Raw genomic sequence first — 23,927 nt, 5'->3', positions numbered from 1 at the left:
TGTGAATTGTAATATAAATATCTGATATGCAGGATATGTGATATGTGGCCCCCTGTGTGGGTTGAGACCCACAGGTTGGAAAACGTTTCATGTGCCCATAATCTCCCCCCCCCCCCCCCCAGATATAGATGAGTGTGAGCTGGGTAGCTCGGACTGTCCCACCACCTCGTCCAGGTGCATCAACACTGAAGGTGGCTATGTCTGCAGATGCTCAGAAGGTTACGAAGGAGATGGGATCCACTGTCTCGGTGAGAGAACGCAGGTGCCGGGGACAAGGGAGGGGGAGGAGGCACACTAAAGAAAGTTGTCAAAAGTTAGAGTTGCTGTGGGCTGAGGGAAGGCAGGATGGAATTGGAGTGAAACACTTGTCAAGACCAGTTGTGTGACCTGCGTGGACAGATGTAGTTTAGGTCTTAGAAAACGGTCTCCCGGCCATAACTGTACAAGCTGAGCTGCTGAAGCAAGTCTACCTCTTCACCTTTCTAGTTCATTCCCTGGGGCTTGGAGGATAGAGGCTCAGTCAGTGTTCAGTGTTGTAAGCCATTGGTGGGCAGTTGGTCTGCACCTCTCTGTTACTGAGTTGAGCCATGGACCACGGTGAACTGCAGAGCCTGGAGTGGGTGTGTTATAATCACTGTGTGCAAGAAGACAGGGACAGAAGGCTCCCAGGCAGGTGTAGGGTGTTTCTGATGGTTCAGTGGATGAGAACTTCACTGACATTTCATTGCAAGCTCCGAATGATTGAAAGCCTTTTCATAACCATCCTCCTCTGCCAAGGGCTGGGTGGGGCTGTGGGCTGGGAGTTCACTCTGTGGATGGCTTGTGCTGCCCCAGGTGGCAGGAGCCCAGTAGCAGTGCACAAGTAGAGGCCTGCCCTATGTACCCTCTCCTAGTGCAGCGCTTAGCTGCTTTCCCAGAGATCCCCGGCTCCTTGTCTATGCTGTTTCCTTTCCTTCTTCTGAAAGCAAACAGTGAAGGGAAGATGCCCTGGTAAACTCAATGCTGGTGTTTTCTCTCACATGTGAAGGTCATAGCTTCCCACTTGTGGATCTGGTTGGCTTAAGCCAGACTTTATCAGATCAGTTCTGTGCAGTCCACAGACCTCCAAAAACACACTTTTAAGCACAGATTTGGCAGTCAGTCAGGAAAATGTCACTGCACTAGTTAAGCAGGCTCACAGATATTTTGGGCAAACAGACTTCATGTTTCATTTCTTTTGAAGAGAAGAAGGTATATTTTCTCAGAGACTTAAGCTCTTTAGACTCCCACTCTTACTAACCTACCTTCTAATATTAAATATGCCAAAAGGGGTCATGGCCTTGCCCTGCCTGGTTGCATGAGGTCTTCAGGACCACAGAAGCCATGGGTATGCTTGTGTGTTCTACCATTCGACCTCAGTATGTGTCTCTATGTAACTGTGTGTGTGCATGTGTGTGCGCGTGTGTCCGTGCATGTGTGCATGTGTGTGTGTGTGTGTGTGTGTGTGTGTGAGAAAGAGGAGAGAGAGAGAGAGAGAGAGAGAGAGAGAGAATAGGTGTCTGAATTAGGGTTACTATTACTATGATAAAACACCCTGACCAAAGCGGCTTGGGGAGGAAGGGCTTTATCTCAGTTTACACTTCCAGGTAAGTCCTTTACCAGGGAAGTCAAGGCAAGAACTCGAACAGGGCAGAAACGTGGAGGCAGTTGCTGATGCAGAGGTCATGGAGGGGTGCTGCTTACTTGCCTCCTCTCCATGGTTTGCTCAGCCTGACTTATAGAATTCAGGAGCACCAACTCAGGGGTGGCCCCACCCACCACGGGCTGGGTCTTCCACATCAATCTAATTAAGAAAATGCTCTACAGGCTTGCCTACAGCCCAATCTTATGGAGGCGTTTTTTTAAATTGGGCTTGTCTCCTTTCAGATGACTCTAGCCTGTGTCAAGTTGACAGAAAATAAGCCAGCATAGTAGGTGATTGGCTTCAAGCCATGGCACATACATTCTATAGCAAGTATTGGGCTGGTAAGATAGCTCAGAGGTAAAGGTGCTTGTTGCCAAGCCCAATGGCCTGAGTTTAGTTCCTAGGACTCACATAAAGATGGAAACATACCAACTTCTGCAAGCTGTTCTTTGACTTCCACAAGTATATACACATACAAACACAAACATAAATACAATCTTTAAAAAGAAGGAGTTTCAACAGTACATCCTGTTTTTGCTTTAGAACAAATGAGTTCACTCAGGTTGAAAGAGGACTTCTTTTTCTTTGTTTTTTATTTCTTTTCTTTTTTTTTTTTTTTTTTGATACTGTTGTTGTTTTTGTTGTTGTTTTGGTTTGGATGGGTTTGATTTTTCCAGACAAGGTTTCTTTGTGTAGCCTTGGCTTTCCTGGAACTTGCTCTGTAGAACAAGCTGGCCTCTAACTTACAGAGATCCTCCTGCCTCTTGCCTCCTGCATGTTGGGCTAAAAGGTGTGGGCTACCACCACCCAGCATGGAGAGATGGCTTAGTTGGTAAAATGGTAGACTCATAACCAAAAAACATGAGAAAGTATTTCTAACTTGAGATTACAGCAGGTGTTCTGGCTTGTTTCGAGGGCTGGAGGCATGGTTCAGAGGTTGAGTGTTTGTGTAGCATATCTGAGGCTAGAGGTTCAATCTCAGAACTTTCAGAAAAAGAAAGAATTAAAAACAATAGGGAACAAAGAACAGACGTTACTTTGATCCATTCAGGACAGCTGTTCAAAGCCTTATCCTCTATCAGTCTCAAAGGAACTGTGCCCTAGGAACTGGGAGGGCTATCAAAATGAGGAGGCCAGGTCTTGCTTGCCAATAGAGCATGGTCTAAAAGAAAGGCAGTTTTGATAAGAGACACAGATGTACAGCACGAGGAGCAGAAACACAATGAAGCCGAGAACTGGGAGGAATGTTGTCTGCTTGAGGCCTTGGGCAAGGTGTCCTGAAGGAAGTGTCATTTGGGTGGGATTGTAGAGAATGAATTCATATTAATTAAGCAGAAGTGTGAAGGGGTGGGGAGCATCCAGATGTGAACAAATCATGTATCTGGGGAGTGGGAAGCAGTGCTAAGTACAGGCTGCATGTGAACAGAGAAACCACACAGTGCAGACAGGGTGGCTCAGGTCGCAGAACCTTGCTTTCCCACAGCTCTAGGGGCTACAACCCCACATGATGGATGGTGTAGTCTGGTGAATGAGCCTTTCTGCCTTATGGAAGTCACTTTCTCACTACCTCCTCAGTGTCTCCTCTGTGATGTACAAAAACCCTCGTGCGCCTTCATCTATTAAAGACATAGTTCCAACAGGACACCCTCCTTCTGTTCTCGTCTCACCTTAGTTAGCTCCTCACAAAGCCTGTGTCAGATCAGGCACTGGGAGGTAGGTTCTGCATATGTGGAGAGGCATTTCAGTCCCTTCTATTAGCAGACGAATTGTCTTACAGACACGGAAGACGAAGTCTGAGGGCCAGCTATTGTTTTTACTTTCCTCTCTTAAGCATTCTAGCTGTTATTTTATGAGAATGAAAAGGAAACAGTTGATATTAATTTAATAGTGCATTTTATGTGCTCTATTATATCTAAAATATTAACATTTTACTATTAATTAGTATTTTGGATGTTTATATTTTAACTTGCACGCTAAGACTTAGGACTCTGGTGTGTATTTTGAACTGACAGCACCATCTGGACCAGAAGACTAGATGCAGTTAGAGAGCCTTATACTCCCAGAGGGTAAGTCTCTCCATACTGGACAGCACAGCTGTCGGCAACAGAAAAGCCTCTGGCGTGACCCTAAGTGGCACAGTCTCGGGCTCATCGCTGTGTGGTCTAGGGAACAGGAGAGTCTCTGGTGTTTGGGAGCAGCCTGGAGGAGATATGAGATGTTGGGATATATTGAGGCAACTCTCCTTAAGGTAATTTAGTGCAGACAATGGGAAGACTGAATTGGTAGGGCAGTAACAGCTGAGACAGACACAGGCCAAAAGGGGGGATAGTTATTTATATAGTTCATACTTATAAGATAGGGTTTCTCTGTGTAGCCTCGGCTGTCCTGGAGCTCATTCTGCAGACCAGGCTGGCCTTGAACCCACAGAGATCTGTCTGCCTCTGTCTCCCTAGTGCTGGAATTAAAGGCGTGCACCGCCATGCCTGTCTTGATAGGCCATTTATGTCAATGAATACGCATCTAGTTGCAGAAGTGAAGTCCAAGTTTTAGAATATGAAGTGCTATTTGTTGGAAGTGCTTTACTGATCTCTGGCCTGGAGAAGTCTTGAAGTCTTTCCTTCCAAGTGGAGAGAAATCCTGTCAGGAGCCCAGGAGCCCTGAATAGGTGTGCAGCCATGGACACAGTGATCTTTATTTCTAGCATTCATGACATGACCCCTAACATACATAGGACCCTGAACATGAAGCACCACACAGGTGAAGAAACCCCTTCTATATGGCAGGACTCTGGTTCCATAACCCTTCCCTTCTCTGAAAGCCCTTTCTCTTTTCATGGACTCCTGGGACAGATATTGATGAGTGCCAGCAGGGGGCGCACAGCTGCAGCGAGAATGCCACCTGCACCAATACGGAGGGAGGCTACAACTGCACCTGCACAGGCCGCCCATCAGCACCTGGACTGACTTGCCCTGGTAGGTGGATGGGTGGTCCAGATCAACCAGGAGGAGCTTGGTTCTGGAAATCTTATGCTCCATTTGTTTGCCTTGAGGATTCTACAAATCATTGTTAAATCTGCCTGGAAAGCTAGATTTCATCACCAGATTGGTGCTGGGCTGCAGAAGGAGCCCATTGGAGGTCATTCTGGTTTTTTTTTTCCCATTTCACAGCATCTGTAATAAAATAATAATAATAATAATAATTATTATTATTATATAATATATATAATATAATAATATAATATTATATATAATATAATAATATATTAATATATTATATTATTATTATTATATTGGTGTTTCTCCTTAACTCTGTGACTACTTTTTCATCGGTTGGTTGTTTTCAGAGGCTGTGTAAAAACTTAGCTGGGCTAGACAGGTCAAGACTATATTTGGACTTGAAATAGTATATTTTGTTTATTTCAGTATGCACAAATGTTAAGACTAGCGGGGCATGGTGGTGGATGCCTTTAATTCCAGTACTTGGGAGGTAGAGACAGGTGGATTTCTGAGTTCAAGGCCAGCCAGGTCTGTAGAGGGAGTTCCAGGACAGCCAGGACTACACAGAGAAACTCAGTCTCGAAAAACCAAAACCAAACCAAAACAAAACAAAACAACAACAACAAAAAAAAAAAACCACCAAAAAACAAAAAGAACTAATCTGTATAAAGTCTGTACAAAATGTACTTAGATTTTGATGCTGAATCTTTAAGCTCTGGTATGCATTTTACACATGACACCATATTGCCCAGCACAGGCAGTGGCAACCAGGAGCCTCTAGCGACTTTTCAGTAGTGTGGGCCGTGACGGGAGAAGAGTCACTCTCAAGGATTTTTGTTATTGTTGTTGTTAATTCTTTGAGATGAGGTTTCTCAATGTAGTCCTGGATGGCCTGGAACTCAGAAATCCACCTGCTTCTGCCTCTCAAGTGCTAGCATTAATATCGTAAGCCACTGTGCCCAGCCTTCTTTCAAGGATTTTAAAATGGATTTGTTAAAGTCAGCATGTCTTGACATAAATTAGCAACCCAGCCAGCTTTTGTTTCTCTTAAAACAGTCACCAGTCCTGACTTCATCACCCACACAGAGCAGGCGGCACCCCACAAAAGGCCCTGGGAGCCAGGTAGGGCTTGTCCTCACAGTTCTGCAGACAGAAAATGCCTTCAGGGAAGTTCATACTCGCCTGGTCCCTGGGTTTGTTATAGTGAATTGTTTTGTTTTTCTTGCGTAATTTTCTCCACTCAAAAGGTATTGAAGATAGGTGTGGTGCCTACAATCTCAGGAGTTGGGAGGCTGAGGCAGGGGGATTGCCATGAGTTTAAGGGTAGGCTGAAAACCTTAGTTGCAAGCAGCAGTGCCTTCCCTTTAAGGCATAGGAAACTATTCAAAACCAAGACTTGCATCTTGACTTTCCTCCATTACTGTAACCTTTCTTCCCATTGGTTGCTGTAGTCTCAGGTCTGAGGGGGCCCCGTAAAAGTTCAATCAGTTTTAGAAGAAAGCATTCTGTGGGATAAATGTTTGTGACTCCCTAGACTTGGAGGGCAATGAGCTGTGTGTTGCTGGATAGCTCGTGAACTGTACAAAGACCCCAGTTGTTCATTTCAGATTTAGGGTTGTCCATTCTTTCTTTGCCTCCAGTATAATAATCCAAGAGAGAGAAGTGGGTTTGGAGAGATGGCTCAGTGGTTAAGAGCACTGACTGCTCTTCCAGAGGTCCTGAGTTCAGTTCCCAGCAACCACATGGTGGCTCAGCAACCATCTGTAATGGAATCCAATGCCCTCTTCTGGTGTGTCTGAAGACAGCAACGGTGTACTCATGTACATAAAACAAATAAATCTGTTTTAAAGAAAAAGAGAGAAGGGTTTAGCTCTTGGTGAGTAGCACGGGCTTAGTTAGGAAGGTGGGACTCAGCACTCCAGAGTCTTCTGCTGTCATCAAGAGACCACAGCGCAAGTTGTTTACAGAAACTCAAAACGAAAGTAATGTCTTTGACTATTCCAGACTCTACCTCACCCCCTCTCCTTGGGGAAGATGGCCGCCATTTGGTACGAAATAGTTACCCAGGATGCCCCCCGTCGCACGATGGATACTGCCTCCATGGTGGCGTGTGCATGTATGTTGAAGCAGTGGACAGCTACGCATGCAAGTGAGTCGAGCATCGTTCTGATAGCCCAAGGTGATATTGTGGTCCATGACTTTCAGGAAGTTTGTCACAGAGGAGATTTTTCTATAGGCAGTGATGACTTTTTACATAAATAATTTGATGAACATAGTCTGAAAATTCAGTTCCTCATTCAACATGAAGAAGGCAGATTTGTAGGAAATTTACTAAAACCAATTTATTTTCAGCCAGATTCTAGATTTAGAAAAATGCTGTACCTATAATCACCCTGAACTTATTGCCTTTGATACTTAAATCTTTTTTTTTTTTAAGTTTTCTTTCTAGTAGTTCACTTTTCATTTTTGTCTTGGCAATAGCTGCTGAGGGATGAAATGGCTACTGTTTGCTTCCTTTTAGCTCCCAGAGTGATAGGACAGGCCAGGTTTTCACCTGAAATGATTCTGAAGACCTAGAACTCTGAGGTACTCCATGGCGCTCACCAGGAAAGCCTTCCCTGTGTAATCAAAGCTACACTAAGGCTGAGAAGAAGGGAGCCTCAGTAAAGTGCTTACAGCGAAGGAAGGGAGCCTGGGCTCAGATCTCTAACTCCCTTATAAAAACCCAGGTCCGGCAATGAAAACTTTTACGCCAGCACTGGAGAGGTGGAGACTGGAGAATCCCTGGTGCTTGCTGGATCAGTGAGAGACTGTGCCCCTAATTATGAAGTGGAAGGTCTGGCCAGTAGGGTCCTTGGACAAATAAATACTCTCCTCACCAAGTCTGAGACCTGTGTTCAGTTCCTGAGATCCACACGGTGGAATGAGAGAGCAGACTCAGGCATGTTGTCCTCTGACCTGCATCTGTGCACCCAGACTCACAAAGAAATAAACAATGACTTTTAAGAGACAGAGAGCAGAGGACACAGACACCTGATATCAAATTCTGGTCTCCAAGTGCACTTGTATGCACACCCACACATGGCTATCCACACACAAACCCAAGTGGGCAGTATTTAATTCAGGACTCCATTCTGCTTTTAACTCATGTCACATGTTCAAGGCGGTGTGAGGGGATGGACAGATAGTGAATACATGTAGCTCTCCATGTCTGCCTGGACCAGTGGCCCTTGGGAATGGATGTGCTTAGACAACTTTGAGCTTAAACAACTTTGTGACTTTTGTTAATAATAATGAAAATAAACCAAGTTATTAGAGGAAGAAGAAGCTATACTCTTTGACCGAGTATGGTCTTACTTTGAAAATCACATCAGCTTGGCAAAAAATTGTGAAGATGTTTGGAAATATTAGTAAAAAAGGAGTCAGTGCTGGTAGAACTCTGCTTTTGAGTTTATATTACCATACCATGATTTTTATAACTCAAGATATTTTCAAGTATAACATAATAATTTGCTTTTCATTAATAGTTAATTAATGTTAGCAATCAAATAGTTTTTATCTACACATTTAATCCTATTATACCGAATACAAAAATTACAAAACTGGATGTGTCATTGATTATCTATGGCTTGTGTCCTTCATGGCAGTTAACTTTAGATTACTGCTGCAGTATGAAGTGTTCTAAAGGGCCGGGGTGCATTGGCACAGTGCAGTTTTCCCTTCAGCCTCATTCTGCCGATTCAGGAACACTCAATTCTTTTTACCATTAAGTTCCTATGACAGCATCAACGTGCTTCAACCACGTTAAGCTGGAGCTGGGTGGAGGTATAGACAGAGGCATAGGGGAGTTAGGAGTTCTAGGTCATTCCATTCAAGGCCAGCCTGGGTCACAGGACGCCCTGTCTTAAACAAACAGGCCGCAGCTGAAGATGTCCCTCACACTTAAGGACCTGTAACCAGAAGCAATGTTTGAAGTTACAGGTGTCCACGGTCATTGAAGCATAACTTTACATTGAATTGGTTTGATAAAAATGTGGTTTAACGACTTTTCAATGCTTCCCTCCCTCCGTTTGTCCTGTCATCGTCCCTCAGTCTATGAATTCTGCAATAACAAACCTCAGGGGGTTCCTGTCAGTGCAGCTTTATCAGGGACACTCTTGAAGCAGCCACACCCACTGGTTCCCTATACCTTTGCTAGCCTGGACTCTTGGGACATTCCAACCCTTGAGCTCAAAGGGGGTCTTCATTCTTCCTTCCCTGTTTGGCTTTGGCTAGACAGCCTTCTGACACATCTTTTTCAAGGCTGCAACCCCTACAGCATGGTTGTGAGGTTTCTTGAGGACAGGTGGGGTTGGAGAATTCTAGTTCTGCCATTCCTCGGGGATTTGTGACCACAACTCACTTAAAAGGCTGCCTTACCCTTGCTTGGTCTAGAGTGACTTCGTATTGTTTGACCATGGAAACTCAAATGTGTTTACCCAGGGAACCTTCTGTTTGGTTTAGCCAAACTAATTAATAATTCAAATAATCCAAAAGACTCCTGGCCATGCCCCGCGCTGTGAAGAAGCACTGGCCATTGGACTGTCGTGGACACGGTCCTCAAGACCCCAGATCACTTCCATTGTCCAGTGGAGCCCATTAGCATCAACGGCTTTTTTTTTTTTTTTAAAGACAATTCGGGATTGTCAGTAAATAACTATAGCCAAAATGAGCTAGAATTAAAAATAGACCCCAGGAAGCCTGAGCAACTCTTAGGCCCCACCTCAGCTCCTGCCATCTCTCCCACAGTCCATTCAGAGGTGAGTAAAGCAGAAAGCCCTGTGAAAAGCAACATAGTGCAGCAGACAGCGGAGATGTTTTGACATCTGAGAGCCACATGAGTCAGACCTGCCAATCATTAAGTGTGTGACCTCGTGCAAATTATGTAATGCTGAGAGTGTTTCCTTACCTGTAAAATAGGGGGTATCTACAGAGAAAGAGAGAGAGAGAGAGAGAGAGAGAGAGAGAGAGAGAGAGAGAGAGAGAGCTGAAAAATAGCAAGTAAAAACTGTGTGTAGTATGGTGTCGGTCGTGGTAACTAAGAAGTATCGCTCCTTTTCTTCCCTTCTGAAGAAGTGAGTTTCCACTTTCTTACGATGGGCTCAAGATAGGATTAAGGAACAGAATTCGAGATCTTCTAGAACTTTCAACAGTGTTCTTTCATGCCGTGTCTTCCCACCAGGGCTGCTGGTATCGTTTCTGTGCATTCATCCCTCGGGTTCTTCTAGGATGAAGTAAAGAAATGGATGGGTTGGTGGTAGGTCTGGGGCTAAGAGAAGGGAAATTTAATGGGATTTGTTTTAAAAAGTTAATTCTGAGGCTGGGCAGTGGTGGTGCACGCCTTTAATCCCAGCAATTGGGAGGCAGAGGCAGATGGATTTCTGAGTTCAAGGCCAGCCTGGTCTACAGAGTGAGTTCCAGGACAGCCAGGGCTACACAGAGAAACCCTGTCTTGAAAAACCAAAGGGGGGGGGGGAGTTAATTCTGGTGTGAAGAAACTGCCCTTGTTTGTCTGAGCTCTGGTTTCTAGAAACAGGCATTTCCAGTAGATGGCAGCATTGCTTCGCTTCCTCTAGACATGCTGCCAAAGAGGTGGCTGCTACAGTAACAATCTCACTGGACTGAAGGGAGTCTGTAGGCAAATGGCCCCTTTCCTTCAGAATGGCTCCCGCCTCTTGTGTGTGTGTCTCTCTCTTTTTTCTTCACATTTTCTCTTGGACTAGTAGTGAGTTTTACAAACACGAACAGTCTCTCCTTAGCCTACACTCTGCTTCCCGTGCAGGGCCCATGTGTACGCTTCTATTACAGCCTGATGTTCAACAAGGGTCTCCGCTTTCTAGTTCTTTCCTTTGACCTAGGACTGCTGCAGTCTGGCCAGACATCTGTTTCCAGTTGTCTCCTGGTTTGTGTTGGTTGAGAAATGGAGTTTCCTTAGGACTTTAGCCTGAGAGTTTATCTGTAGTCAGTGTTCTGTTATGCCTCATAGAGACGGTATGCAAATAGCTTCCCATCATCCCAAAGGCCTGTGAGTGGCGATGCTGTGAGTGTTGATGTGTGAATCAGTACTTTCAGCTTGCATCACGGGCTCACAAAGCTGCATCTGGAAAGGTGCAGGGTTAGAGACAATGCATATTGAATTTGTAAGAATTCGAGTGCCAAGGGCCTCTGGTTGACCTCTGTTTGTGTGTCATCCACAGCTGTGTCGTTGGTTATGTTGGGGAGCGATGTCAGCACCGAGACTTACGATGGTGGGAGCTGCGTCATGCTGGCTACCGGCAGAAGCATGACATCACTGTGGTGGCTGTCTGTGTGGTGGCACTAGTCCTGCTGCTCCTCTTGGGGATGTGGGGGACTTACTACTACAGGTAAGCATTCTTTACCATGAAACTTGACACCCTTTCTCTAAGCTCCTCCAGGGAATGCATACTTTCTTGGGATGAACTTGAGCACAATACCACATTTAAAAGGAGGAGTAATTGGGCTGGAGAGATGACTCAGCTGTTGAGAGCACTGACTGCACTTCCAGAGGTCCTGAGTTCAATCTGTGGTGGGATCTGATGCCCTCTTCTGGTGTGTATTTAAAAAAAGAAAAAAAGGAGGAGTAAGCTCTGTTCAAAAGCCTGGACTTCACTGCACTGAACATCAATGCTCCGCCTTCTTCTTCCCAGTCATTGCACATGTATAAGATCTATGGTCCTCTGTTTTTGGTGATGCTGAGGACTGAGCCCAGAACCTTGCACATGCGCTACATCCTTGCATCAGATGTGCTTATCTCCCACAATGCACCACTGCATTTCAGTCTCTTCTTTTAGCATCTTGTGACCACATCAACCGACATAACTATAATTTTCCACGGTTGCCTGCTGATGATTACCCACAAACCCTACTTTTGGTTGTCCCTAACTTGGAAATGAATTCTGGTCATTTGGATTTTGTTTTCCGTAATTTAAAGTTGGGGGTTTTAAAACCGTGAGATGGTAGTGTGCGTTTAACGTAAAAGCACTACCTTAGCATCGGGGAGCAGGTGTCTCAGTGCTCCTGTTCCTTTCCTTTAAAATAATGATGTCACTCTGTCATCAGTTGAAACAGCTTAGGAAGGGTTATAATAGTCTGTGCTGTTAAAATAAAAATCAGGGAATCACAAGACTCAGGCTGAAGGGGCTTTATAAAATTGTCCAGAGGCCCACCTACCTGCTAGGTGTCAGCTTTCTGGTGATATATAACATACCCACTGCCATCAGAAGGTAAATATCCAACCACATTGCCAAAGCTGAACAACTCACATTACAACTGTTTCCTATCCTGGAAAATTGAGCATCATCAGCCAGGTGCTTGCCCCAAAGACGCTGCCATAGCATACTGTAGCAGTAAATAGCATTGGCTCTGAAACCAACTTGCACGTTTCAGATCCAAGTTAGTGCCTAAAAGTACCCTTGGCGTGCCTTCTCGTTTGTGGGCATTGGTTTTCTTTGTTATGAGGTCTGGGCAAATAGTGCTTCTTTCAAGAGTTATTGTGAGACTGAGTTAGTGTGAGTTCAGAGTTTACCATAGGCCTGGTGTATTGGGTGTAATAAACACTACCTTTGTTTTATATGAACATTAGTAATTTTCCTAATAAGAGGCACATATACTTGAAAACCTTCTCCATCCCCTCTAGGAGACGAGATTCCCTGGGAAACTCTTGAACTTTTAATTTGGCGGCCCATCAGGATAACTGCACTTCTTTTTTTTTTTTTTTATTAGATATTTTATTTACACTTCAGATGCCATCCCCTTTCCCCATCCCCCCCCTTTGAAAACCCCTATCCCATGCCCCCTTTTCCTTTTTGCATTTATACATTTTTTTAAAATAATGTTAATCATAAGCGTTATAAGTTTGGAATTGTTCAATCAGAGGTGTAACCCACTGACCGACCTAGATATAACAACTATCTTTGACTGGTGGAGATACATGAATATCTGCCTCCCTGTCTCCCCCCTCTTTCTCTCTTTCATCACCTAGCTTCTCCTATCCTTCTTTTCCTCCTCTTCTTACTCCTTTTCTTCCTCTCAGTACTCCTCCTACCTTAGCTCCTCCTACACATCACCCTTCCTGTTAAAATGAAACTTTTCTCTCAAAATACAATTAGAGCATAATTATGCCAATTTGTACCAGTGAGGTACAAGATAGTCCTAATACCCAGTCCATCCTTTTGTTGACTAACCAGCACCTCTGTCATCTATCCTAACTAGAACATTTAGTTCTGAACCTGGCTTTAGGATGAATGTCAGCTGACGACCATCCACTCAAATCTTTTCTCTTACGGTAAATAGCTATAAGTTTTCAACCCCGTCAGAAATCCAGAATGACTGAGTTAACTATAATTGTGGGAAGCACAAAGCATAGCTTCTAAAACTTAGCCAATTTATAGAGACCTCTGAACACCTGAAAAGCCCCTATACTACCAAACGTTGGAGCATCAAATCTTCAGCCTTCTGGCCCAGAATCATCTGACAGACCTTGGTGATGCAGGATTATTAAGGACTGATTACTCTGTCTAGGCAGATATAATCAGTCGACTATTCTGCATGTGTGTCCTTTTCTGGACAGTAATTTGTCTGTAGATGGAGAGAGGCAATTCTTGCCTAGTGGCTGTTACCACACAACTGGAGTAACTCCAAGGATGCTCAATTTCTTCTTAGAATCCACGACAGGAAGCTGTCAGGAGCAGACAGGTCTCTAATCAATATGAACATTAATATATAAATATTTGTAGCATCAGTTCTATGGACTTCTGATGTTTTGAAAACCAACTATCCATGTAAGGTAACCTGGACTGTTTTCTGTTAACTCCTCTCAGTTATTTCTAAGTAAAATATGGAAAGCACCCTAACAATAAACTCAAAAATATGAATTTGCTATAGTCCCTTAACTCATAGGTTAACCGTCCCAAATCAGTTAAAAAAGTTAAAAAAGGGCTGGGTCTAGGCATTGTATTCCTAAATGTGTTATACAGGCACAATGCCCATGAGTGTATCAATATTCATCTCATTTTTATATTAATAAGAGGCTCGTACCAATGAAAACCTTAAATTTGAGATCAAAGTAAATTTTGTACCATTTAAGAAATTATAACTTCATCTTGATAATAATTATACAGATTTCTACCAGTAGGTTATGGCTATGCAGTAAGTCCTAGCTAATCCCCCCTGTTCCAACAAAACCACTACTTGTCCCTAGAAAGACAGACCATTATTAACCACATTAGTCCCCAAGCTCAGGGAATAGGGGCGCTGACTCTTCTTTAACTTCTTCAAGCTGATTAAGGGCGTTGAGATTTTAGAAGGGGTTGGGGGGAGAGTAAGTTGATAAGCCTCTGATGCTGTGATAACTACACTTCTTAACCCATTATTTGGATTCTGTATGTTGGTAGAAAGAATGTTAAGTTATCAATGGCTTATTCCCCTGGAAAGAATGTTAAACAAAGATAGATGTAAAAACAAAACAAAACAAAACAAAAACAAAACAAACAAACAAAAAAAACGAAGGAAACCCAAAACACTTCCTCAGTCATAGTATAGTGCACACCTTTAATCCCAAGACTCAGAAGCAGAGGCAGGTGGATCTCTGTGAAGTCAGCCTGGTATACAGAGTGAGTTCCAGGATAGCCAGATACATACATACATACATACATACATACATACACACATGCATATATATATATATAGACACACACAGAGTAATCTTCCTAATATATTACTATAGATATGCATATGTGTACATATGCATACATACATGCACGAATACACACATACACATATATATACGTATATAGTGAGACCACATCTCAAAAGAAAGAGAAAGAAAATGTTAAGGTAATGATATAATTATTTTGGTTTTTTTTTTTTTTTGATGTATTAACACTTGTGACTTAATATTTTTCAGAAATTTGGATTTTTTTTTTAAGACAAAGTCTTTCTATGTAACCTGGACTAGCCTCAAACTCATGGTTTGTTTGCCTCAGCCTCTGGAGTACTCTGATTTCATGGATGCATCAGTAAGCAGGCCTAAGCAGCAGCGGGTGTGGATGGTGGTTTTTCAGCTTCTGATGGCACAGTCCAATAACAAAAATGATGAAGGGCCCACATAAATGACTCAGTCAGTAAAGTGTTTGTCATATGAGCATAAGGATCCAAGTTCAGCCCTCGGCACCTATGTTTAATACAATACAATACAATACAATACAATACAATACAGTACAATACAATACAATCATGCAGGGCACACTGTTCACCTATATCTGCAACACTGGGGTGGGGTAGAAACAGGAGGATCCCTGGGGCTTCGTGACCAGCCAGTCTAGCTGGATTGGCAAGCTCTGGGTTTGCTAGAGATACTGTTTCAGAAAATAACACACAGAGCAATTGAGAAGGATGTACAAGGTCTACTTGTCACCTTCACATGAGGGCACACTTCCATACAGGTGCACACACACAAACCTGTGTTTACACACACCAATGATAAGAACTATTCAAAAAGCTTGTTAGAATGCTTTCTTGTGATTGCAATGCATCCAGAGTTGTGTAAGTCCCTGTGAGCATCCCTCTAGCTATTTGTCTAACAGTACTGCCCTCTAGAGCTGCATATAGGACGCGGGTTTTCAGCTGTGTGCTTGATTACGTATGCACCATCTATAGATCTAATTTGACAAAATAGTTGTGCCGGGTTGTTGAGGAGTGGGACGGGTGTTTTGTTTTTAGTTCGAGATTGACTCAGGTTTTTTTGGCTTTATCTCAGGACTCAGAAGCAGCTGTCAAACAACCCAAAGAACCCTTATGAAGAGTCAAGCAGGACCCTGAGCAGTAACAGGCCCGACAACAGCGGGGATGGGATGTCTTCTTGTCCCCAACCTTGGGTAATGTTATCAAAGTACATGAAGCTAAGAATTGCCTGATAAGTATCCTTATTCATTTTCTTCTTTCTTCATGATGTTCAGAGAAACTGAAATCTGCTCCAGCTGCCAGCTGCTCTCAAAATGTCTTTTAGTCTTAGTGTCCAGCCAGTCTTCAACAAGTGCTTTAACCTGTGGGCCTCTCATCCTCTTCTGTATAACACTAAGATCCATCTTCATAAATACCATGTGATTTAGGATATTAGTTCCTTGAGATCTCATGACTCTGTGGACGGCCAAATTACCTGCATTGCACTTGACAGGCTGTAGAGATTTAGATTACAAGTTTAATTAATCTCATTTAAATCATAGGAGAGGAGACATGGTTTCTTCATGTGTTTCTCCTTTAGATTAAAAAAAATAAATTAATTTAAAAAAATCAGAAATCCATGCTGTGGTGGCAAGCGGTTTGTTGGCTCTGAACTTCATCCAGAAACCGGGGCTCTGAGCTGTGTCCTCTCAGCTGTCATTTCTGCTGTCCATACCAACTGCTGATGCACAGTCAGAGGGAGCTGGGGAGAGCTGAGTTCCCAAACCCGGAGGAGAGGCAGCAAAAACAAATCTGCTCCCATTCACTGCCTTCTGTTGTGGCTGGAGTCCTGGAGCTTGTATGCTTCTGGCTGAGAGGCACATGGTTGGAAAATTTGCAGAGTGCATCTTGGCTGGAGCTAGAAATAACAAGCCTACACCCTTCCACGGCAGGCCATTGTATTGATTCTGCAATATGTCACTGCAGAGAGACCATTAATGAGGTGGTGACTAAGGGTGATGAGTGTTGTGAGGTATGAGAAGGGAGAGAAAACAGCTCCTGAGAGTCACCCTCATCACGGCATCTCTGTCCCTACTCCCTAATTGGCTCCACTCATTAAACCTCCCTACACTTCTCTTGATGGGAGAGATGGGTAGAGAGATTTTTTTTCTGTGCTCTTTACTGTTGAGTTCTAAGTTCTTCCTGAGGACGGCTCATTTCTGAACTACACAGAAGTCCAAACCTTGGGGCAGTCCTTCACCTGGTTACTTATTGACAAGGAAGGACTTTGCCAGCTTGTGTCCTGTGCCCAGAGCATGGCCCACTTCTACTCTTCCTCTTTCTGTTTGATTTCTTTTAATACCTAACCTGTCTGGCCTGAGGCAGGCCAGTCGCCTCTGCTCAGCCTGCATTACAAGTGTCAGTGAGTTTGAACCATGCAAACAATGACAAAAAATGATTGTCTGTTGAGTAAAGAGAAGTGTTGTTGTTCATAGGTGGGCCTCCCGTTCAGCACTCTGCCTCCTGAACTGCTCACCTGTGAGGGGACAGCAGGGGGAATCCCTGCAAGAGAGTAGTCATGCTAGCAGTTATCTGCGCTTACTAGTGGCCTTAATTACCTGGGACTTGATAGTATGCTTAAATGAATTATATGTAACCTTATGCCTTATGCACACACACACACACACACACACACACACAGTGGTAGCCCATATACACATACATGTGATGTTATTTATCTGGCCAGTGGGCAGTACTCATGATACCCGTGGATACTTGTAGTATTTGCAGCAAAACAGTAGCCTCCAGGAATCCAAGATTCTTAACCCAAGATTCCAGAATCAGAACAGAATCTCCAGTAAAAATAGTTGTGTGCCCTAATAGAAATTAATGCAAGGTTTCTGGAAGCTCTCGGGCTGGAGAAGTGGCTCAGCAGTTAAGATCACTGACTACTCTTCCAGGGGACTGGGATTTGATCCCAGCTTATAGCCTGCCCCGGCCCGCAGGGATTCAACAAGACCTTAGGGAAGGGGGCAAACAAATGAAAGGACAAGAGACACAAAGAATGAGAGCAAGTCTGGGTTCTGATCAAGCTCTGAAACTTTAATTTTGGGGGCAGGCTATAAAGACACAGCAAACCGGGAAGTTTGGGCGAGGGTCATTGCTTAGGGCTATCCTACTATGGAATCCTTATCGCCCTAGACCTTCCCACTGTCATAATCTTATCACCCTAGACCATCCCACTGTCATAATCAGCTCCAAGGAAATGTCAGACGTTCTTTAAGTTCCTGGGACCTGAGACCTGAGACCTGAGAACGTCCTTTAACCTTGTACTGACTAGACTTTCTAAAACAGCAGGTAATTCCCTGAGTTTGGCTCCCGGCAATAGCCATCTGTAATTTCAGTTCCAGGAAATCCAGTGCCCTCTTCTGGTCTCCACGGGCATCAGGCGCACACACACACAGTGCACAGACACATTTGTAGTCAAAACACCTGTACACATAGTAAAATCATAAAAAGAAAGTTTGAAAGACGGAGTCTCTCAGTAGCTGAAGACAGTTAACAAAGTCTTCCTTCCAGCCTCACCTCCCACTACATGGGTGCGATCGGCTACAGTTAAATGTTTATCGAGGTGGCTTCTGGATTACAGCAGCTATCTCCTGAACCCTTCTCTTTTCTGCAGTTTGTGGTCCTAGAGGAACACCCAGAGCCCAAGAATGGGAGTCTGCCTGTAGCTGGCACGAATGGTGCAGTCGCAGATGCTGGCCTGTCTTCCTCCCAGCAGCCTGGTGAGTAGGTATTTTACCTTGATCAAAAGTGTTTTCCACTGACAAATGTCATCTAGTCACAAAAGGCCATTAGCCTTGTCTATGCTGAATGAGCACTGGGAGGTGACATACCAAGGAGTTTAGAGAAAGCCATTTGACTGCATTTCCCTCTTCCATAAAGACCCTGCATAAGCCATCTCCAGGCACACAGCAGTCTGCTAGATCACTCTGAGCAAGTCCACAGGACTTAGCCCCTTCTGTGAACTGTTTAGGACCATCCCTAGTACCAGTTCTTACCAGTTGCTGTGAGTGTAGCTCCCCTGGGGATAGAAATAGTTCCCTCCAAACAGGTTCCGTGGGCTGGTGGGAGTGTTCTTATTAATGAAAGTTGATCTGGCTTTGTCCTAGGGATTTTAGCATACTCTAGTCTTATCGGGAGCCAGCCCTCAGCCACACTCTTGGCTGAGAAGTCCAGTCATACCACGAAGGGAACATAGACTCCAGCCAAATCCTTTAGCTCTCTTGGAGCTTATTCTGGTAGAAACAGAGTGACACATCCTTTGCTGTGGTCCTTCTGCCAGGACTTGTATTGTGATCTGCCTCTTGGGCTTGGGTCTCAGATATCATCGTCCACTTTACAACCCAGAGGGCAGCGTGGAATATGCCTTTGTGTCATACGCCATCGGGGAGGCAAAGGGAATCTTTAAGCCAACAAAAACAGGTCCCCTGCTAATGGCAGGAGCCAGCTAAGTGTCAGTGCTACTTATATTTCCTGATAGTTCCCATCAACATACCACCATACCGCCCTCTTCCGGTTTCCAGTAGGGAGAACCTGGGGTCTTATTACAGAAAACTCATTCTAAATTTCCATTTAGAACATGATCTGTGCTGTAACCTAAAATGCTAAATTCAGAAAAAATATTGCCTAATTTGAGCAAAATATTAAGGCTCATTACGGAATTGAATAAACACTGTAACAAATGTTTGTTTGTGGTGACTGTTGTCTGGATACTTTTGAAACTCAAATTTTCAATAGTTGTGACTAGCACGATTAAAAGGTAAAGCGGTTGTCTTGTAGTTACTACTTTTCCTTAAGCAGCTAACAACACATCCTTCCTTTCAGAGAAAATCTGCCTTGAAGGAACACATGGTAAGATTTTGCAACTTAACCCAAAGCTCAAAGATTTGACAGCAATGTGGTTATACCAGAGGCAAGGGATTCATACCGTTAAGGCTATACTCCAGAATGGATTAGAACAGCAGTTCTCAACCTGGGGGTCACAACCCCTTTGGAGGACAAATACATCTAAGACTGCTGGGAGACAGACATTTACATTACAATTCATAACAGTAGTACAGTTACAGTTGCAAAGTAGCAATGAAAATAATGTTATGGTTGGGGGTCACCACAGCATGAGGGTCGCAGCATTGGGAAGGTTGAGAACCACGGGGTTAGAACATTAACATTGTTATGTACCGGACAGCAAATGTGTTGATCCCCTCATTAGCTCCCCATGTGAGTAGTCCAATCCCCCATCATGTTTCCTCATAGGTATTTTCAGTGAAAGTACACACAGGGGTTGGGTGAGAGGGAGAGTGGGGAAAGAGTTGAAGGTCAGTTTGGGCCCTGAACCAGTGCGTCCTCTGCTCTAGAAAGGCATGGAAGCAAAGTTGTAGTGGTTGAGCACAGAGCCATCTTCATGGACACCAGCCAGCACCAATGGGCGAGGGTTACGTGAAGAGTTAAGTTGAGGGAAAGAGGATCATTCTGGGAGGAAGGAGATGTGTTTCAGATCTAAATGTTGTACTAAGGCACTCATGGCCCTGATGCTGTGGAGATGGGATGTACACAGGAAAGGCCAGAGAGCACTCTTAGCTCTTTAGACCATTTCAACCAACTGAGGCTTTGCCAATTTTAAAAAATGAGCCCCAGATAGGTTGCCAATGGGTTCCTTTGTTTCAACTGTTACAAGAATCTCTTTTTCTAGACATTGTGAACAATAAAATCTTCTCCTTCATCTCCTCCTCTTCATTCCTCCCTCCTCTCCCTTTATCTCCTCTGTTCCCTTCATCCTTCTCTCTTGTCCTCTGTCCATCTTCTTTGAATAGGGTCAGTGCATCTGACTTCATGGAGACAAAAGCCCCACATATATGGAACCAGCACACGGCAAAGCTGCTGGATTCCACCATCAAGTGACAAAGGACCCCAGGAAATGGAGGGAAACTCCCACTTACCCTCCTACAGGGAATGGCCTGTAGTCGTGGGGGCTGAGAAGCTGCATTCTCTCCAGTCAGCTAACGGATCCTGTCAACAAAGGGCTCCAGACCTGCCACAGCAAACAGAGCCAGTTCAGTAGAAACTGGGAGTAGACAGAAGGTACAGAAGGGGAAATAACAAACCAGGCTGACGGATGGCAGAGTGCTATAGACTTAGTACTCCCGTCTCCAAGGCTAATCGCTGCTCAGGGTCCTGAAGACGGCTGCACAGCTGCACAGCTGCACAGCGGCATAGCTGTGACTTTTGCTTCTTGCTTTAAGCAGTCCCATTGAAGACGTTCAAAAGAGAAGTGGAGAAAATCATTAGAAACCAAAGTCAAGACATTCACATATAAGCTGTGTCTTCTTCACTGGACTGTTTGCCTCTTCTCCTTGTTGCCTCAGAAGAAATGATCACATGCTCTGTCAATTGCACAACAAATTATATGATCTACACAGAAGTCTTAGCTCAATCTCATGAAATGGTTGGAACATTATAACTATTGCTAAGAAACACTGTAAGTGTGACCCATGCTCATAATTTTGCTTTTTGAATTGTGATAAATCAGTGAAAATAACTGTAACTTAGAATATGATTTATTCAGAATTAGATCATTTATTTTTTTATACTATAAAAAAATCTCTGAATGAAAATATTTAACTTTAAGAACGTTTCCTAAAAGACGACCATGTTTCTTAATTATTGTCTTTTCTTCTTGCAGTCTTTCCCAGTGAAAATGGTAAATTCGGCTGTTTGCATAGATTTTTTAAAAAATTTATTTTAAGATATGAGATTGTAAACAAATTGCTTGATTTATTTTCATCAATTTACCCTAATTATTTAAATAAAATCACCCTAAAACATCAGCATTTTATTATAATTTGATGATGTTTGTTACAGTTTGAGCCAGACCAAAGTAATTCACTAAACCTGTCACTATAAAGAAGATTGAAGTAACTCTGATTCTAATCACTCATCTTCCTTACAGCCAAGGCGTGGCTAACACAGAGGTTACGGGGTGTCCATACTGTGTCACGGACAGTCCGGGGCTTCAGGCTATGCAGGCCAGGCACTAACTCCTTCATTGTTTATCTTCACCACTTATTTATCCTCGAATCTTTGGATTTGGGTTATGTAATCAGAATAAAAAGACACAAGCCCCCATGTTTTCAAAGTGGACATGTTGTAGAAACCTGTGTGGACATTTGAGGGCAGGATGACTTCAGGCTTAAGGACCTCAGTTAATTCTTCAGTGTGACACTTTCTTTTGGCTAATTTTTTTTTTAATTTAGTTTTGCTTCAGTTGACAATGGACAGCCTACAAGTTCATAAGACCCATCTTTTATTTCTAAGTGAACTGACCCCAGAAAAATAATAGACATGACCTTTCCAGGTGTCTCTTGTTTATCCTCCGAAGTTAACCTTTCTGAAGCCTTAACTGACTTCCATTTGTGTATGTAAACATACCTCTTTTAGAATCTCAAGATAGCCAATGGAATATGAGACCACAGTCCCTCAAAATATATCACCGTGTTGGAACCAGGAAATCCTCACTTCCTTTGAGCTTTGCACTTATGAAGAAACCTTAGAAATAAGAACCCTCGTGAATGTTTATCCAGGCCGTACTAGCAGCCTCTGGTCTGGTTAGAGCACAGGCGTGCTGTGTGGGGTTTTGGTCAGTATGTCACCCTGGAGATGTGCCTTCCCTTCTTCCATCTTCGGTCTCTAAGAGACACATGTTTGAAGATACACATTTAAAAAGCGTTTTCATCTAAGGTATTTGATATGTATCTTTTCTAGACTACATTTAATTTTCTGACTCTCATGGTCTTGATGTACACAGCACCCAATGGAAGAGTCTACTGTCGCCTACTCCATGTGAAAGGAACACTCTGCTGTCTATGGCACCTAGCGAGGTTTCAGAATCCAGGTTTTGTCTGGTTATAAAGTGCCCTTTTCACATGAGTCGTTGTATGGTCGTTGAAAATGTGATAGCACCACTAAGTATAATAATTAAGAACCCTTCACACACACACCCCAAAACAACTAAGCAAAATGGCCAGGAGAATTAAAAACACTCTTGTCATTTCAGCAAGATTTTATGCTTTGTTGGGTTTCTCTTTTTTATGACGTTACAAAAACTCCCCTCTGTGCAGTTCCCAGCTCCTTAGTACAGACATGCCTGAAGCAGGGTTCTACTGGCAGGGTTTCTACAGCTAGAAGCTGTATGGTGGCAACCAGGAAAACACCAGGCTTCCCACTTCCATCCTTTGTGCTCTGTCCACAGCGGGGGTCACTGAGAAGTGCGCAGGCGCAGATGCAGATGCAGGCGCAGATGTTCCTCCCACTCTTCCTCACAATGATTGCTGCTAGGCTGTCGCTCACCCTCACGACCTTTAAATTTTTCATTGATTCTTTGTGAGTTTCACATCATGCACCCAAATACCACTCATCTCCCCGCCCCTTAGTATCTGCCCTTGCAACCTCCAGAAATAAATAAATACATACATACATAAATAGAATCTCACTGTGAAAGCTGCAGTGTATCATGAAGTATATCCTCTCGCCCAAACAGTGTAACCTGCAAATGTTCATTGACTTGAGTCAATGAACTCAAGGCCTCTGGCTTCTGCTATGCTATCAATAATGGATCCTCACTACAATGCCTCTCTGATAGTTTGTTGTTGCCTTGTGTCATGGAGATCCTGTAGCCTTGGATCTACAGGCTGGGCCCTGTCCCACACTCCAGCAGTTCATGGATGAAGTAGATGTTGGGGTGGCCAACTCAGAGCTCTGGATCTGGGCCTGGCTAGAAGCTAAGTTGGTCAGCCCACCAGCTCTCCTATGCCTGTGCCATAAGGGTCGACTCTCACTTTGCCCAGACAAGGGGCTAGCTCTCCCTCTCTCCTGAGGCCCATGGAGCTGGCCATTCTGCACCTTCACTACCAGGGTCAGTTCTGCTGTGCTGCCTAGGTGAGGTTCGGGCCGTTCTCCTGAGTGCTGCATTTAGTGAGCATCCTCATGTCCTTTGCTCAATATTCTCTCCTTCATTGATCCTATGAGAACCAGTGAGCTCAGGCCGCCACACACCCAGATGCATCAGCTTCCCACAAACCTACGCCACCACTGGGGGTCGGGGGCTGGTCCCATCGTTTTCCTATAGCTCTTACTTGCCCATGTTTCCCATTGCCTCATCCTGTTAGGTGACTATGCTCTTCTAGATTTGACTTTCTCAATGCCCCTTGCAATTATACAGGATTTCATTTCTATACTAAATTACCTATTATATAATATCCTGTGATTTGCTTCTTGTGTGAACCCTGGCTGATACAGCAAGCATATGCAACCAGATATTCAAGATGTAGGTATTTTATATCATGCAATAGAAAAGGGGAAGTGTTCCTCACCTTCTTTTAACCTTTATTTCTTCAGTAGACTAGTACAGAACGGAAAAGGGTGATTAAAAGCCAAACTCGATTACAAAGGTCTACGCAAAAGATTAGCAATGAATCGGGCAGTGAGTC

General features: G+C 43.8%; 1 protein-coding gene across 4 annotated transcripts in view; it reads left to right on the top strand.

Annotated features, from left to right (window-relative positions):
- Nucleotides 1-21,269, top strand: part of Egf (epidermal growth factor) — an 81,462-nt gene extending 60,193 nt beyond the window's left edge. For 2 of the 4 annotated variants that reach the window (XM_076933250.1, XM_034500957.2), the window contains 8 exons: nt 123-248; nt 4,513-4,635; nt 5,716-5,781; nt 6,664-6,808; nt 10,896-11,063; nt 15,476-15,593; nt 18,062-18,167; nt 20,256-21,269. In XM_076933250.1, the coding sequence (XP_076789365.1) occupies nt 123-248; nt 4,513-4,635; nt 5,716-5,781; nt 6,664-6,808; nt 10,896-11,063; nt 15,476-15,593; nt 18,062-18,167; nt 20,256-20,503 (1,100 nt within the window). In that variant the 3' untranslated portion in view covers nt 20,504-21,269. The remainder of the gene's footprint in view (nt 1-122; nt 249-4,512; nt 4,636-5,715; nt 5,782-6,663; nt 6,809-10,895; nt 11,064-15,475; nt 15,594-18,061; nt 18,168-20,255) is intronic. The other 2 variants (XM_034500958.2, XM_076933251.1) reach the window with 1 other exon arrangement.
- The last annotated feature ends 2,658 nt before the right edge of the window (nt 21,270-23,927 follow it).

The sequence above is a fragment of the Arvicanthis niloticus genome, chromosome 4 (assembly GCF_011762505.2).
Source record: "Arvicanthis niloticus isolate mArvNil1 chromosome 4, mArvNil1.pat.X, whole genome shotgun sequence".
Taxonomy (NCBI): Eukaryota; Metazoa; Chordata; class Mammalia; order Rodentia; family Muridae; genus Arvicanthis; species Arvicanthis niloticus.
Note: the sequence above shows the minus strand (reverse complement) of the source record. Positions and strands in the feature narration are given on the sequence as shown.